This window comes from Symphalangus syndactylus, chromosome 5 (assembly GCF_028878055.3).
Source record: "Symphalangus syndactylus isolate Jambi chromosome 5, NHGRI_mSymSyn1-v2.1_pri, whole genome shotgun sequence".
Lineage (NCBI taxonomy): Eukaryota > Metazoa > Chordata > Mammalia > Primates > Hylobatidae > Symphalangus > Symphalangus syndactylus.
The window spans coordinates 40,697,244-40,715,323 of NC_072427.2; the positions used below are offsets into that span (position 1 = coordinate 40,697,244).

General features: G+C 49.3%; 1 protein-coding gene across 2 annotated transcripts in view; it reads left to right on the forward strand.

Annotated features, from left to right (window-relative positions):
* Positions 1-18,080, forward strand: part of IGDCC4 (immunoglobulin superfamily DCC subclass member 4) — a 41,513-nt gene that overhangs the window by 1,383 nt on the left and 22,050 nt on the right. For both annotated transcript variants that reach the window (XM_055278122.2, XM_063638856.1), the window contains exons 2-3: positions 10,227-10,577; positions 11,274-11,415. In XM_055278122.2, the coding sequence (XP_055134097.2) occupies positions 10,227-10,577; positions 11,274-11,415 (493 nt within the window). The remainder of the gene's footprint in view (positions 1-10,226; positions 10,578-11,273; positions 11,416-18,080) is intronic.

Consider the following 18,080-nt stretch of genomic DNA (forward strand, 5'->3'; position numbering starts at 1 on the left):
ACTCAGCCAGGCCACGTGGGAGGGAGGCGGGGGGAAGGAGCCTCCGCCTGGCCAGCCCCAGGCCCATCTCCAGGAAAGCCAAACGGCGGGTGGGAAAGTGCCGGGAACTCCTCGGACCCATTCTGTCCCTACAAAGACACGCCCCTTTCCAGCCCCAGCCGCGGATTAAGCTGGAGGCTGTGGCGGGGCTGGGTCTCGGCTGCTGGGCCAGGGGAGCTGGGGGCCCTGGCTTGTCAGGTGAAAGGGGCGGGGAAGTGTCAGAGAGACGTCTGTCTTCCCGGAGCTCAGGGGATTAAGGAATAGTTCCCCTGACCCACCTTCCGCTATTCCTAGGGCTCCTGGAACGAGCTCAGGGTCACCCAGCAAAGCGGCATCAGGGCTGGGAACCGCACCGGCGCATTATTCAACACCTTTAGGACCTGCCGCGAGGGACTCAGCTTCCCTGGCCTCTCCCTGCTCCCGAGTGCACAAAGTAGGCGAGGGACCGAGTTGCGGCGTCTCTTGGTTGCAGTGTGAGTGGCTACAACTGCCTGCCCTGGTCCTCCAAATCTCAGCAGGCCTGGGGACACTCCAGTCGAGTTATGACTAGCCACCCTGATCTGTACCGAGGTCATTCATTCGTTCAACAAATATTTATGGAGCACCTTTTATAGGCTAGCTTGTGCCTAGTGCCTAGAATATAGTAAATAAGGAGGCAGATCTGATCCCTGGTGCAAAGCTTTCAGTCCGGTGGAGGGGGAATCTGACAAGTCCCCTGCAATGCTGGGAAAGACGCAGGAAGGAGGGGCTCCTACACCGGTCTGGGAAGGTCAGCAAAAGCTTCCTGAAGAAAGTGATGAGTAGTAGAGCTCGACATGGAGTTAGCCCTGTAGAAGGAGAATGATGATGGGGACAGTTTTCCAGAGAACAGCATGTGCAAACGTTCAGAGGTGATTTACTTGAGATCATTGGATTAAACTAAATCTAGTTGGAGTTTAGGGACAAGGGGTGGGTGTGGGGCAGGTGAGGGAAGCATGGAAAGGGGTCAGGGAGTATCAAGACAGGAGGTTGAAGAGGGGAGCTAGATCCAGCTCACAAAGGGCTTTACAGGGCCCACCAAGGTTTCTGGCCCGAGAGTCCCCATGAGCCCTTGACAGGATTTAAGATCAGCTTTGCATCATCTCATTCCAGCCAGTGTGGAGGATGGATTGGGTGGGGCTGGAGGCAGGAAGCTCCAGCTCCTTCGAGGCTGTTGTAGCAATCCAGAAGAGAGGATGGTGGCAACTAGTATAGTGGCAGTTGGGGTTGGGCTGGAGTGGCTGCATTCCAGAGATTTTCAGGAAATAGAATCAGTAGAACTTGAGGATAGATTGAATTTGTAGGGGGCGAGAGAGAGGAAAGTAAGAAATAGGCCGGGCGCGGTGGCTCACGCCTGTAATCCCAGCACTTTGGGAGGCCGAGGCGGGCGGATCACGTGAAGTCAGGAGTTCAACACTAGCCTGGCCAACATGGTGAAACCCCATCTCTACTAAAAATACAAAAATTAGCTGAGTGTGGTGATGCACGCCTGTAATCCCAGCTACTCTGAGACACGAGAATCGTTTCTGAGACACGAGAATCGTTTGAACCTGGGAGGTGAAGGTTGCAGTGAGCTGAGATCGCGCCACTGCACTCCAGCCTGGGTGACAAAGTGAGATTCTGTCTCAAAAAAACAAAAACAACAACAACAAAAAAACATGAGGCAGAATGAAGGGCTGGTATTGGGGTTAGGATGATGCCTGTGCCTGCCCATCTCCTCCCAACACTGTTCTTGAGTCAGGGACTGGGACCCCTGTGTGAGCAAGTGGCGAGAAGCTGAGCCCTGTTCTTATCACATGCACAAAGGTGGGGCTCTGGGCTCTCCCTTCTTCCCAAGTCAGAATTCAGATGGTAGGGAACCTAGAGGTCAGTAATAGGAGGCCTCTAAGAACTTGAGACCTTTCTCCTCACCTGGGAACTCCCCACCTCCCCCATCCCTTTCTCAGCCCAGAGGCTCAGAGGCCAATCTCAGTCATTTGGGGTGGGCCTCTTTCCCCATCTCGGAAGTTAGGAATCAGATCAAACAGTTGGAGTTTCTTTTAATAATGAATCTTATCCAGAAGGTATCTAAACCTTCATTGATCCTCTGTGTGCTTTCATGACTCAATTAAACACACATTTACATGTAAATTAGCATTTCTTTTCTCCTAAACGTATCTCTTTCAAGTTAAGCAATTTCACAATTAGCGCATCATTGAATGTCAGCACTGAAAGGAACTTAGAAATAATTTCAGGCCAGGCTCATACCTGTAATCCCAACACTTTGTGTGGCTGAGGCAGGAGGATCGCTTGAACTGAGTTTGAGACCAGGCTGGGCAACATATTGAGACCTCATTTCTACGAAAAATTTAAAAAAGAGAAAAAAAAAAAAAAGCATGGCAGGCATAGTGGTGTGCACTGTTGTCCTTGCTGCTCAGGAGGCCTAAGTGTGAGGATTGCTTGAGCCCAGGAGTTCAAGACTGTGGTAAGCTATGATGGCTCGCACCACTGTTCTCCACCCTAGGCAACAGAGTGAGACTCTGTCTCAAAAGAAGAAAGAGAAAGAAAAGAAGAAATAATTTTAGCATGAGCCTGTTTTACAGATGAGAAAACTGAGTGACTTCCCAAAGTTACATTATTAGGGACTGAAATGGGGCCACCCTTTCTAGGGATACCCAAGTTCACTCTCTTTGCACTCCTCTATACCATATGAGATGTTATCAGCCTTAGGCTCTCCCCCTCAAGTAGGTCTATCTGAGCTCTGGAATCCACCCTCCTCCACTTACCCCCCACCCACCTCTTTCTATTCTCTCCCATGGTACAGCAACCAGACTTGATACAGAATTCCAGATGCAGAACAGATGTCATTACCAGGCAGGCTTGGGGGCAGGGGGAGGAGTAAGCATGGCTCTGAGGGAGACTGGACCCCAGCCTGGTCAGAGGTGGGTGACAGGAGCTAGGGGGCTAGGGAAGGAAAACCAGAGAGTATGTTTTGGAGCCTGACATGCAGAGAAATCAAACCCTGTTACCTATGCCAACTGGCCTGCCAGCTACTACTGCCTCACTGCTGAGGCTAAGCGAGGTATCCTTTGGATTTGGGAGCCCATGGGGTCCTTGGGATCAGGGAAGCAAGGACCAGTAAGCCGTCCTTCAGGTGCAGACCCAAGACTCCTGGATGGTTCTATAAGGGACTCATTACCTTGTTAGATAGTTTGCAGGACAAAGCTCTGGCCAGTGAGCAGAACATACTGGGAGAGACAGGTGGGCACAAGAGAAATATATTTTTTAACCATATGAGCCATACAGCAAGAGAACAGGCAAGGTAGTGATCTTCCCAGCCTGGTCATGTTTAAGTACAGGATTTCTTTCAGTGTGGACTTGCTGTTCTATCTCTGCTTTTCAAGCATGTCCTGTCTACTGGGTGCCACACAGTATGCTAGGCAGTTTCCACATTGTCTTCCTGACATCCTCTCTCGCCCTGAAGGGAGTTACTATTGTTTTTACGGATAAGGAAACTGATGCTTGGAAAAGCATAGGGGGCTCTATGCCTTATCTTTTTGAGGATGTCTTCCTGGGTTCACTCATCCATTCAAGAAATGTTTATTGAGCACCTACTGTGTGTTAGGCACTTTTCCAGGTACTGAGGATTTAGAAAGCTGACTAAGACATAACCCCAAGACTTTGGTGTCTAGTTGAGGAGAAAGGCAAGTCAAAAACCTAGAGTGAAGGCTGGGCATGGTGGTTCACTCCTGTAATCCCAGCACTTTGGGAGGCCGAGGTGGGCGGATCACTTGAAGTCAGGGGTTCGAGACTACCCTGACCAACATGGTGAAATCCCATCCTACCAAAAAATACAAAAACTAGCCGGGCATGGTGGCGCACACCTGTAGTCCCAGCTACTTAAGAGGCTGAAGCAGGAGAATCACTTGAACCTGGGTGGCGGAGGTTGCAGTGAACCGAGATCATGCCACTGCACCCCAACCTGGGTGACACAGTGAGACTCCATCTCCCCCCTCAAAAAAAAAGAAATCTGGAGTGATAACTGCGATGATGGGGGTGCCAGCGTTCTACGGGGCAGAAAAAGGAGAGGTGTCTAAATCAACCAGGGACATCACAGCTGTTCTAGGGAGTGAGAGCAGCACCAGCAATGCATGGAACAAGATGTGTTTTCAGAGAATTGGCCATGGTTCACTGTGTGTGGAGGGGTAGAGGGTCTCAGGGGAGCGGGAGATAGGCAGGTCAAGCTGAGCCTGGCTTTGCTGTTGGATAGGCTGAGGCTGAGACTCTCCCCTCAGGATTGCAGATGAAGGGAGAGCTGAGGCCTTCCTTGTGTCCCAGGCAACTGTCCCAACTCTCCTTCCAGCTGTTGGGGGGAGGGGCTCAGCATGTGGTAAGGGAGGTGGCCAAGGTCGGGGGCAGGAAGGGAGGTTTCTGGAAGGAACCGACTTGTGTTCCCTGGGAAAGGAGAATGGTGATGGTGTCGTGGAGAATTTCTCCTGGGCTGCAAACAAGTAGTAAATCTGCTGGGCCCTGAAATTCAGAAGTGAGGAGGCACTGATGTGATGTTTGTGGCAAGTTTCTGGCTTAATGAAGGAGCCATCTTGGCCTCGTTGTTCCCCTCCCCCGGCTACACGCCCCTTCCCTAAGAATTCACTGAAAAATGGAACTCACGCCAGGCCTCCACTAATCCCACGAAACAGCATTGAGCTGGCCCTGGAGCTCAGCAGCGAATCTCCTTTCTGTCTGGGTTCTAATTGGCCTCATAAAATCCAATTTATCCTGTAAGTGGGTAAAATAATCTGTCAGAAAAAGGAGATTGAGAGGTGGCCCTAGGGTTCCCAAATGCAGCAGCTCTGTGTCTCTGACAGGGTCTCACTGAGGAGATTGAGGAGAAGGGATCATGGGAGGGGCGGGCCCCTCAAGACAGAAAGCCAGCGGGCAGCAAGTGTCCACTGGGCACCTGCAATGTGTCCACACCGGCCCTGAGAGGGAGGGCTAAAAATGGGGGTCAGCCATGGCAGTGGGCTGGGGGTGGCAAGAAAGCACTGGCCATGAAGCTGCTGGACAAATAAGGTCCCCTCCCCAGAGCATCGCTTTTATGAAAAGATTTGGTGGCATGGGAACCACACTTATATTAAAACAAATATTGCTGTGTTATGGAGCAGAATGCAAAATGTGCTAGAGGTTTGGCCAGGTGCGGTGGCTCATGCCTGTAATCCCAGCACTTTGGGAGGCCGAGGCGGGTGGATCACGAGGTCAAGAGATCGAGACCATCCTGGCTAACACGGTGAAACCCCGTCTCTACTAAAAATACAAAAAATTAGCTGGGTGTGGTGGCGGGCGCCTGTAGTCCCAGCTACTCGGGAGGCTGAGGCAGGAGAATGTCTCGAACCCGGGAGGCGGAGCTTGCAGTGAGCCGAGATAGCGCCACTGCACTCCAGCCTGGGTGACAGAGCGAGTCTCAAAAAAAAAAAAAAAAGTCAAAACATTTTAGGCAGTCAGCGAGCCTCGTAAATATGTGTTCCTCTGCTGTTGGGAGAATTTGGGTGAAAATGTTTGAGAAGTTCGGAGACTCCTCATTTTAAAATTGGGGAAACTGAGGCCAAAAGGATGAAAGTAGCTCACGCAAGGTCATGCAATGAATGACTGGACCTAGAACCCAGGACTCTGAGGCCAGGCTTGTCCCACCACACCCACTTGTCTGTCTAGGCAAGAGTAAGGGACCTCCAAGTGGTTTTCAGTGTGAGACTTAGGAAAAACTTTACCTGGGGAAGGTAGAAGCAGCCTCACAGAGGGGCTGGCACATGAGTCCCTAAGGATGAGCTTCCTGGGCACAGAAATCAGGTTGGGCACAGAGGCAGAGAGAACCCTCTTATTCAGGAGCAGTTGTCTCCTCAATGCTGGTTCATCCCCAAAAAGTCGAAGAAGGGCAATTTTCCCAGACTGTCTCCCAGAGAGATGAGACCCCTCCCCAGGCCTCAGTTTCCCCATCTGTGGAATGAGGATTCTCAGGCTTCACAGACGTTTCCACTAAAATGGGCTGTCTTGGGCTTCTGGCACAGCACTGCTGCTCTCTGAGGGGGACCCCCTCTTCTCTCTGTGTCTACATTCCTGTTGCTTTCCCTGTTCCTGCCTTGCTGAGCTCCTCAGAGGTGGGGAAGCCAGACATCTGCTGATCCATGAATATTCAGGAAGGGAATCGGAGCCTCCTCTGGGCTCCCCAGCCAGCCGCCAGCCCCTCTGGCAGCCGTCCTGCCTGCCAGAGCCCAGGCTGCTGACATACCCAGCAGCTGCTCGGGCCCCAACTGTTCACATTGTTTGTTCAACGCAGCAGGGGATTTTCCAAGCCCGGGACATGCTTTAGGGGGCAGGGAGGCTGCCGGAGGGCTCAGGGATTCGTGTCCCGTGGGGGTTTTCTCCCCTGAAACCCAAACCTACTGCTTAGTGGCTGGAATGGGCATTTGGAAGCTGCTGGGCTGAGAGCCGGGTTTGCCTTCCCCCTACCCTGTACTTGAATCGTGGCATCTAGGGCCTTAGAGATAGAAGAGACTGGATGATAAGAACAGCAAATAGCACTTGTACGGCACTTTATAGTTACAAAGTGCCTTTAAAGAATAAGCTCCCCACCGGGCATGGTAGCTCATGCCTGTAATTCCAGCACTTTGGGAGGCCAAGGCGGGCAGATCACTTGAGGTCAGCAGTTCGAGACCAGTCTGGCCAAAATGGTGAAACCCTGTCTCTGCTAAGAATACAAAAATTAGTCAGGTATGATGGCACATGCCTGTAATCCCAGCTACATAGGAGGCTGAGGCAGGAGAATCACTTGAACCCAGGAGGTGGAGGTTGCAGTGAGCTGAGATCGTGTCACTGTACTTCAGCCTGGGCAACAGAGCACAACTGTCGCAAGAACAAACAAACAAACAAAGAATAAGCTCCCATTCCTTGAGTGATGTCTATTAGACAATTAAACATTGTCTTGTTTAATTCCTTCACGCTTAGTGGTATCATCTTCATGTGGAAGCTGAGTCCCAGAAAGGTTAAGCGGCTTGTCACAGAGCTGGTAGGTGGAGCAGCAAAACTGAAACCTTGATCTTCTTCCCCAAGGTCAAAAGCTGTTTCCACCACAGCACGTGGCCCGCAGTAGTGTGAATGCCAGATCAGTTTCCCCAATTAGAATGAAAACTTGGTGAGGGCAGGGGCTGCTTCTCCCTGCTAAGCCCACGAGTACTGCTGAGGCTAGTTGTGCAGCCAGAAGTGTCCAGCAGAACCCATCTGATGAATTAAGAAACGCAGCAGCCCAGGTCAGGTCCTGTCTCTCCGTCCACCCTTCACACTGCAATCCCAGGCCCTGGCTTCTGCCCTGGCCTCCTTATTTCACGCAGCCATCACTGCTCTTCTCCCCTCACACTTGTTCCTCTTTGGAGCTGGTGGGAAGGGAGTCTGGAGACTCACAGGGGTTCTAAGTGTTGGCCTGTTTGTCCAGGTGTTGATGAACGTGGCAGAGACTGAGGCGCATGTGTTTAGGAGTGCAGAGCTATGTTTACCAATTTGTGTGTGGTCTCGATAGTGTTTTGTTTGTTTAGGAATAGGTGTGTCCATGTCAGTGAATAATCATAGAATCATAGAATCTCAGAGGTCACCTGCTACATTCCAGTGAGCTGGGGCCCAGAAGGGGAAATGACTGGGCCAAAACCACATGGCTAGACTGTGATGGAGCTGGATCTAGAACTGAGGGTCTCCTGATTCCCTCGCCATTGTTTTGTGCACGTCCCCATGTGGCTCTGTCAGCCCAGACCTGCCTTGTAATGAGTATGGGCCATTGTCCCGACCTCTGGCCCTGGTTCCTCTCAGACATGCCATTCTGCCTTGAAGTAAGGAGTCAGACCAGAGCCTAAGAAGGGACCTTGGGCCATTGAGCTTATATAAGACAAGGAGGCAGCAGGTCAACCTTCTGGAAGACACAACAGGGAGAACCAACCATTTGTCTATGAATAATGGTGGCTGGGCCCTGCGGAATATTGGTTCCAATAATAAACATTGGCCTTTGTGTGTTTTTGCCTTGACCCTGGGATGGCATTCCCTTCCTCTACTGTTTCCCTACTCTTCCCTTTGTGGCAAGGGCAGTGTTGGAGTCTGTAGGCTCTTCTGGGGCCTTGGGAGAAAATAGAACCCTGGATTGAGTCAGGAGACCTGAGTCCTGGCTCTGGCCTCCTGCATGGCCTTGGGGAAATTAGCTGCAGGGAGTGTTGAGCTTCTCCAGTCACCAGGACAGACCAGGCTGCGGGCTGCCAGGGCCTGGAATGAGCCATGGGAGCCTCCTCTCATGCTGGCCCTGAATCCAGCTTGAGTCTAGTCCCTACCTGGGGCACTTAACAATTCCCAGCAGGATGTGTCACTTAGTTCATTGTTGGGGAAGGGGGAATGTCTGACTTTCCTTCATCCAGGTGGCTCCTCCAACCAGCTGGGACTTATTTTTGTTTTGTTTATTCAAAAATATATAGTATTCACACACACACACACACACACACACTTTCTCACACTTATAATACACTTTAAATGTTTCTTGGATACAGTATTTTTCTAGCCTGTGTGTGTGTGTGTGTGTGTGTGTGTGTGTGTGTGTACAGAGAGAGACAGAGAGAGAGAGGTCTATATATGTACATGTATATATTTTAGACAGGATCTCACTCTGTTACCCAGGCTAGAGTGCAGTGGTGCAATCACAGCTCACTTCAGCCTCGACCTTCTGGGCTCAAGGGATCCTCCCACTATGCCTAGCTAATTAAAAAAAAATTTTTTTTGTAATGATGAGGTCTCCCTATGTTACCCAGGCTAGTTTCAAACTCCTGGGCTTAAGCAATCCTCCTGCCTTGGCCTTCAACCTCACAAAGTGTTGGGATTACAGGAGTGAGCCGCCATGCTTGGCCTCCAGTGGCATATTTTTGATTGGGTAATAATGATCAATATGATCTGTTAGGTTCCAGGGTAGGGAATGACATTACTGAGCCCCATTCTGTGTCAGGCACTGTGCTTTTTTTTTTTTTTTTTTTGAGAAGGAATCTCATTCTGTCACCCAGACTGGAGTGCAATGGGGCGATCTCAGCTCACTGCAACCTCCACCTCCTGGGTTCAAGTGATTCTTCTGCCTCAGCTTCCTGAGTAGCTGAGATTACAGGTGCACGCCACCACACCTGGCTAATTTTTTTATTTTTAGTAGAGATGGGGTTTCACCATGTTGGTCAGGCTGGTCTTGAACTCCTGACATCATGATCCACCCACCTCGGCCTCCCAGAGTGCTGGGATTACAGGTGTGAGCCACTGCACCCAGCCACTATATTCTTTTCTCGCAGAGTCTCATTCTGCCAGCCAGGCTGGAGTGCAGTGGCGTGATCATGGCTCACTGTAGCCTCAAACTTCTAGGCTCAGGCGATCCTCCTTGCTTCAGCGTCCTGAGTAGCTGGGACCACAGGCGCGTGCCACCATGTACAGCTAACTTTTTAAATTATCTGTAGAGATGGGGTCTCTCTGTGTTACCCAGGCTGGTATGCTTTTTTAATTGAGAGACAATTCACTTACTACAAAATTCACCCTTTACAGTGTTCAACTCAGTGGTTTTTAGTATATTCATATTCACAACATTGTGCAACCACAGCCACTATCTAATTCTAGAACATTTTCATCACCCCCAAAAGAAACCCTGTACTCATTAGCAGTCACTCCCTGTCCTTCCTCCCGCCAGTCACTGACAATCATTAATCCACTTTCTGTCTTTATGGATTTGCCTCCTCTGGGCATTTCATAGAAATGAGATCATGCAAAATGTGGCATCTTATGATTGGCTTCCTTCACTTAGCGTCAAGTTTTCATGCTACCTTGTAGCATGCATCAGTCCTCATTCTTTTTGATGGCTGTGTAATCCATCCATTCATCAGGTGATGGGCTTTTGGGTTGTTTCCACTCATTGGCTATTATGAATAATGCTGCTATGAGGAAATTGAGCAGCAGGGGAAGACAGGCACAGAGGAGTGCAGCAGTTTGTCCAAGGTCATAGTTAGTAAGGGGAGAGCCGGGATCCAGACGCAGGTCTTTCTCCTTGATTTGCCCCAGCCCCTGCATGGGTGACTCAGGAGCAGAGGCTGTGGGAGGTGGGGGGACATACACTGATGGCCCCGTGCTCCTCCTGTATGCAGGGGAGCTGCTGTTGCCCCAGGAGACGACTGTGGAGCTGAGCTGTGGAGTGGGGCCGCTACAAGTGATCCTGGGTCCAGAGCAGGCTGCGGTGCTGAACTGTACCCTGGGGGCTGCTGCCGCTGGACCCCCAACCAGGGTGACCTGGAGCAAGGATGGGGACACCCTGCTGGAGCATGACCACCTACACCTGCTGCCCAATGGCTCCCTGTGGCTGTCCCAGCCACTAGCACCCAATGGCAGTGACGAGTCAGTCCCTGAGGCTGTGGGGGTCATTGAAGGCAGCTATTCGTGCCTAGCCCACGGCCCCCTCGGAGTGCTGGCCAGCCAGACTGCTGTCGTCAAGCTTGCCAGTAAGTGCTTGCATCGGGGGGCTGAGGCTGAAACCTAGACTTGTGGTGTGCAAAGTGGGATCTGCAGTTAGTTACTTGCACAAATGCCTCTCTCTTGATCCCACCCCCGCTTTCCCTGCCTCCCATCCTGCTCAATACGTCTCTTCCTGGTATTGTCTATCCTCATTCTTGGGTATTCCATAATCTTCCCGCTTCTTCTCTACTCCCCTGTTCCTTCTGCTTTTCGTTGCCTTTGAGTCCTAGAGTCTGGGCTTGTGCTCTCCTCCAGGGAGCCTGCCAGAGTGCCCCCTTTGTGTCAGAGGCACAAAGCTGCCTCTTAAGGGAGCTCCGGCCTTCATGGCAGGTGGAACATGTGGAGTCAAACCCCACGCTCCAGCCTTACCCCTTGGGGGGCTCTCAGGAGGCACAGATCACCATGAAATAACTTTCAGGCCAGAAGAAATGTGCATCTTACTGTATAGTTTGACCATCATGATGATGTTGGGCAGGGGGGCTTTGGAATTCATTCTGCTGGCAGCATCTGACCGCTAATCACCACTTCTTGTTGTGTCTCCTTCGGTCTGAATTGGCTCTGCTGTGTGTTTCTATGACTCTGTGTTTCTGTGTCTCCATGCGGATGTGTTTCACTGTTTGTTCTTGCTGTGGCTTCTCTCTCCTATTCCTTTCCTGTCCCTGCCTGTGTCTCACTGTCCCCAGCACTCGCAGACTTCTCTCTGCACCCGGAGTCTCAGACGGTGGAGGAGAACGGGACAGCTCGCTTTGAGTGCCACATTGAAGGGCTGCCAGCTCCCATCATTACTTGGGAGAAGGACCAGGTGACATTGCCTGAGGAGCCTCGGTGAGTGCCCTGTAGGGGAGCGGGTCTTGGTAGGCAGGGCAGAGAGGGCTCTGGGGCGTGCTCAGAACTGAGATTCTTAGAGTCGAGGTAGCTGCATTTACCTAAGCTGACTTGAGTGCCAACCACTGCCTGACTCCTGGCTCATGTCTAGTCCCAAAGAGAAGTTGGACAAGAAGTTTTTGCTCCCTGGGAGGAAAGCCACCCATTGAGCTGTGGAGCCTGAGTAGGTGTAGTAGTAGAGTCCTTCCCAGCACATCTAGTCCAACCACTTGCTTTACTGTGGAGACTGAGGGCCAGAGAGGAGCTGTGGCTTATCCCAAGCCGTACCGTGAGCCACTGGCAGAATGTTGGTTGTCTGTTGAGGGCTCCCCGAGGCTGCTGGGAAGGTTTTCGCTTTTCAGGGTTCCTCCGGAGTTTCCACTCTAGATGCATAACTTCTCTTCCTCTCTCAATTCCATCCAGTGGGGCGCAGCCCTCTGAGAAGTGAATTGTAGAGGTCTTTCCTCTTTCACTCTCCTCTTTCCCTGTAAAGGCAATGGATGGGTAGAGCAATCCCAGGGAAGAGTTTCCAAGGCAGAAGGGAAGCAGAGGCTAGACCCTGGACTTGGTCCCTCTTGTGGCTTCCTGGGTAGGTCCAGATGTGTATGCAGCATACCAGAAACCACAAGGCTCATTTGCATCTGTGGTCTCTGAGTTGGTCTCATGACTCAGTCATCACTCCCTGGATTCTTACATATCTTTGGAAATGTGGCTCCAAGGCCTTTCCCAGCCACCCTGCAGTCCTCTCCCTATATCTCGGTAGCTGTAGTTACTAGCTAGATCCTTCTCCCGTCCTGGTGGAGGTGGGGTTCCTCGGGCTCTGAAACACTGCCCTTTCTCCCCTGGATCCAACCTTCTGTTGCCTGTGTTGCATTGTCCCAGCTCCTCTGACTTTTGCCCATGTGTAGGTAAGGATGGGGGTTGTAGGAGAAACTTCGGGGTAGAAAAGCCACAGGACAGTTGTGAGGGAGGAAGAGGGTGACAGGTCCATACATAAGAGATCCCGGCTGGCTGTGGTGACTCAGGCCTGTAATCCCAACATTTTGGGAGGACGAAGCGGGAGGATCGCTTGAGCCCAGGAGTTCAAGACCAGCCTATGCAAAATATCAAAACCTTGTTTCTATAAAACAATACAAAAATTAGCCCAGTGTGGCAGTGCGGTGCCTGTGGTCCCCGCTACTTGGGAGGCTGAGCAAGATAGCTTGGAGGTTGAGGCTACAGTGAGCTGTGATAATGCCACTGCATTCCAGCCAGCCTGGGTAACACACCAAGACCCTGTCTCAAAAAAAAAAAAAAAAAAAAAAGAGAGAGATCCTGTTGACTTTGGTGCTGGGTTAGCCCCACTGGTCCTCAGAGAGTCACTTCTCACCCAGCCTATTCTCCTTCCCACCTATAAAATGAAAGGGGGAAACAAATGAAAGTTGATTTAGATTGTGGTTTCCCAAAGCGTGGCCTTTATAGAATGTTAGTCCCTTTAAATGCTTCTTGAATGAAGTATTCTATGATCAAATAAGAACAGTAAACTGCCTGTAAATCTCCCTCCTGGAGTTGGCAAGGCCCTGAGAAGTGCTGTATTGAGAATCCTGTTGACCTTGTTTAACCAAGCACTTCCTAGGCTCGTTTGCCCAGGAGCCCCTTAACATCCCATGAATGAGCATTCTAGAGGGTGAACCCTGGGAAATGCTGACCCAGCCTTTCTAACACTGACATTTGAAGTTCTGTGCCTTCTAAATGTGGAGCCTGTCACCACTGTGTGATGATGGGTGCCTCCTGGGAGTTCCATGAACCCAGAACAGATGAGCTGGGCAAGAGAGAACCAAGCGAGAGCCTACTCCTGATGCCCCCCAGAGAGGGTAGCAGAAGGCAGCAAAATCTCCCCATGTTGAAAGTCACAACATGAACCACTTAATGGGAGTGTACCTTGGGCCAGGCACGTGCTGAGCCTTTTACATGTTTTCTCTCTTAACCCTTCCAATCATCCTTTAATGTAGGTATTTCTTATTTTCACATTTTCCTCTATTTACTTTTATTTATATTCCTAGCAGATGCATTTTTAAAATTCATATCAATATGGCTGGGCACGGTGGCTCATGCCTGTACTCCCAACACTTTGATGGCCAAGGCGGGCGGATCGCTTGAGCTCAGGAGTTAGAGACCAACCTGGGCAATATGGTGAAACGTCATCTCTCCAAAAATACAAAACTTAGGCCGGGCGTGGTGGCTTACGCCTGTAATCCCAGCACTTTGGGAGGCTGAGACGGGCGGATCACGAGGTCAGGAATTCGAGACCAGCCTGACCAACATGGCGAAACCCTATCTCTACTAAAAAAAAAAAAAAAAATTAGCCAGGCATGGTGACGCATGCCTGTAATCCCAGCTACTCAGGAGGCTGAGGCAGGAGAATCACTTGAACCCGGGAGGTGGAGGTTACAGTGAGCCAAAATTGAGCCACTTCACTCCAGCCTGGGTGACAGGCTGGAGTGAAAACACAAAACTTAGGCCAGGTGCTGTGGCTCACGCCTGTAATCCCAGCACTTTGGGAGGCTGACACAGGTGGATCATCTGAGGTCAGGAGTTCAAGACCAGCCTGGCCAACATGGTGAAACCCCGTCTCTACCAAAATTACAAAAACTAGCTGGACATGGTGGCAGGCGCCTATAAACACAGCTACTCAGGAGGCTGAGGCAGGAGAATCGCTTGAACCCAGAAGGTAGAGGTTGCAGTAAGCCAAGATCACGCCATTGCACTCCAGCCTGGATGACAGAGGAAGACTCCGTCTCAAAATAATAATAATAATTAATTATATTGTACATACTAGGTTTTTTGTTGAATCATCTTTTTTTTTTTTTTCAAAAACAAAAATGGGATTATATTGCAACTTTAATTTTTTTTTTCACTTACCACTTGATGAACATCCTTCCAGGTCTGTACATATGAATATGGTAGGTATTTTTATCTGGATTGTTAAATGAGGGATTGGAGGAACAGAGGCAGAAATAACTTGCCCCAGGTCACACAGCGTAGTACTCAGAGTGTCAACTCCAGCGACCTGTGTGGAGGATACACAGGCCTCTGGTAGGTGTCATTTGGTGGTTGGGTGCGGAAACTGTGAGGTCTGAAGAAGTTTGTATCACATTACAACTTTAATTTTTTAAAAAATTAACGGTGGGTTTAGAAATCTGTAGTCTAACTGTGGCTGGGAACAGAGAAGTTACTTCCCCAAAGCTTCTCAGCAAACCAGTGGGTTTCAGACCTCCCCACCACCCCCAACGCCTAGCTCAGGCGTCATCCCGTGAAGCCACAAACCTAATCCAGGAGGCCAGAGCTGCCAGTTTCTGGACTCTGGGAGTGTTTGCCCCCAAGTCCTCTGAAAAGTGATCCTCATCTATAAATAAGCTGGGCTTGCATGTCCTGGCACATTGTGTAGGGGGAATAAAGAAATGTCTAAAACAGCAACTTGATTATGCCCAAGGTATGTATTTTTACACATGCCCAGATATAGTGCATGCACAAATATGCTATTCATAAACTCAGCCCAGTGGTTTGAAGGAGACCATATGCCTTGGTGTAACGTGTGCACATGTGCAGTTAATAAACACACTGCATCAGGGTGTATGTGCTTCGTTTGGAACTGATGGTAAAGACTAGACCCCAGGGCAAATCCCTGGTACTTATACTATTTTCTAATTATAGGGGATAATCTAGGGGATAATTTTTCTTCCATAGGAACCAGTAATCAATGAGAGCAATGTTTCCCAAATCCCAGGTATTCACAAACCACCTTCATAATTGTGACCATACTTATACCATTTACACAATCACTTAATAATTTTCTTTACATCAACTCGCTCTTTTGTAACTTGAACACATTTTAAAAGGGAACATTATCTCACTGCAATAAAATGGAAAACCAGCAACACTTGCCATAAATAGAAGATAGCCATAAAAGTAAATAATATAACTTCCAGGATAAAAAGCCATGTATCTGGATCCACTTGAAATCATTTTGTTATCGCCATTCACTCACATTTTAAGAAACATGGAACTAAGGGACTTAAATAACATGGGCTCCTGCCCTACCGTCTCCCAGTGGTTACCATTTCTGTCAATCTCATGTGACTTCCAGCCAGTATCCCCTTGCCCTGCGTGGATCTCAAGGGCTTAGGGTGGGGGCTTCTTGGCCCTTGGGAAATTCGGAGCAGCTGCGTCATTTCTTCTGTGTTCTTTAATCCTCGGGGCCCAAGTGGCCTTTTGTGGGTAGGAGCAGCAGACTCAGGTTTGAGGTTGGAAAAAGAATAATCCCTTCCTTTCGAGTTGAGATTGTTTTTCATTTTATAAGTAGCTTTTATTTTATTTGAAATTTGAATTTCTTTTAAAATGGTAAAGTATATCAACTTTACAGAAAGGGGAAAAATGTCACCTACTGACTGAACACAGCTTTTACCAATTTGAGCGTTTCCTTGCAGTCTTTTGAAATACGTATATGGGTTACACCATTGTAAACATGTGTTTAGAGCTTGCAATTCATAAATATGTTTATGTCCATTATCTAATGTGAGCTCAGAACACATTAAGAGGATCAGTGTTGTGAAGTAGGCAGGACAGAAATTATTTAACCCATTTTTCAAATGAGAAAACTGTGGCCCGGATACGGAATGTCACTTGCTAAAATCACTTACATTGAAACCAGTTCTCTCCACCATGTCACAGTGCTTCTGTGTTAGAGCCCAAGTTACAAACCAAAGTGTACAAGGGCACAGACTATTAGCAATTTACATTTAAAAATTTTTATATTTCCTAACTGATACATATTAATTGCAAAAAAACCCCACTTAACAGGCGCAATAAATAAGAATCCCCCGTAATCTCACTCCTACAGAAAACCCCCATAAACCACACGAGCTTTGTCACCTTTCACTTTTTCTATATATATCCTAACATAACTTTTTTCTATTTTCTAAAAGTAGAATTTCTTCATAAACACTGTTTTTTTACTTTTTCCCCCCACTAACTAATATATTTTGAACACCTTTCCAAGGACAGAGCTTCGAAAAACACATTTTAGCAAAGCAAAAGATTTTTTTGAGTCAGGGACTCACTCTGCCACCCAGGTTGGAGTGAGGTGGCACAATCGCTGCTCACTGCAGCCTCTACCTCCCGTCTCAAGCGATCTTCCCACTTCAGCCTCCTGAATAGCTGGAACTACAGGTGTGCACCACCATGCCTTGGCTAATTTTTGTATTTTTTGTAGAGACTGGGTTTCGCCATGTTGCCCAGGCTGGTCTCCAACTCCTGGCCTCAAGCAATCCTCCTGCCTCTGCCTCCCAAAAAGCCAGGCCAGAAAAGATTTTAGATGAACCCTAAAAGTGGTTCCATCTTGCCTCTATTGGCTGCAGCAATAGCACCATATCTGGGGAAAGGAATTCATTCATTCATTAATTTGTTCATTCATTCATTCATTCATTCACTCAATCACATCACTAAGGGAATGTTATTTTTTCAAAGGAGAGACTACCTCTTGAGTACTTGGAGCACGATATTCCCTGGAAAGAGCTAGAAACATTGGGGTTAGGAAATGTAGGCAGTTCCCAGCAGCATAGTCAGCTTGCTAGTCCGAGGGAGAAAAAGAGGAGAAAGAAAGGTCTTGGAGGAAGAGCACGTTAGATGGATGGGGGTGGGGCCTGTTTTCTAGGTGGGTCCTACTTGTCCTTCCCCAATTCGTCCTTTCTGTCAGTTCTTCTCTGGCAGCAGACTGGGTCCTGGCCCAGGATTTCGCTCCAGCCACACTTGCCTCCTTGTCCCTTTCTCTCGCTCTGCCCCAGCACTTATGTAGACAGCTGTTGGAGCTGAGGGTGAAAGGCTAGGGGCAGAGGTAGGTTTGCCTGTGTGATGCAGGAAAGAGCAGGGCATATTTATGCTTTTTTTCTCTAAGTCCTCTAAGTCTTTGGGCCACGGCAGGTTTGTAGGGCCCCTGTTTAGAACATTCTTCCTCCCCAGCCTTTGAGCTACTTCTCCTGTTCCATGTTTAGATTTTTTTAGACCCCACTTCCCCAGGAGCTAAGGGATCTCCACCAAGTGCACAACTGCCCCCTTCCCTTTCTGACCTTGGCCCAGCCTACATCCCAGAGGCCAGCACCATTTGCTTTGTTGAGAAACTAGGATTCTCCACCTGGAGCTGACCCTGTAGGGATCCCAGTTGGAGGATTCCAAGGGACCCATTCACCCCCTCCTTAGGTCAGAGCCCACTCTGGTCTCCACCATCCCAAACCCCATGGAAACCTCCCTATCCCAGATTACATCGTTTCTCAAGGTCTCTGGACCTTTCTATTTCTTTAGCCCAGAGGGCAGGGAACAGCCTCATCCATCATGCCCCTTCTAAGTAACATACGTGTTGGCTGGGTCTGCTTGGAGACCACGTCCTCTCCAAGGGCATTTTCAGCCATCCAATGGATGCCGAGACAGGCAGGTAGGATGAATATGATATTTGGCACCAGAAGACTTGGGTTCGAGTTTTCACTCTACTCCACCTGTGAGATCCTGGGAAAATACCTCCTCCCTCCGAGCCTATTTTTCACCAGTAAAATGGAGGTTGTGACCTCCTCTATGTCTTGGGCTTGTTTTAAGGG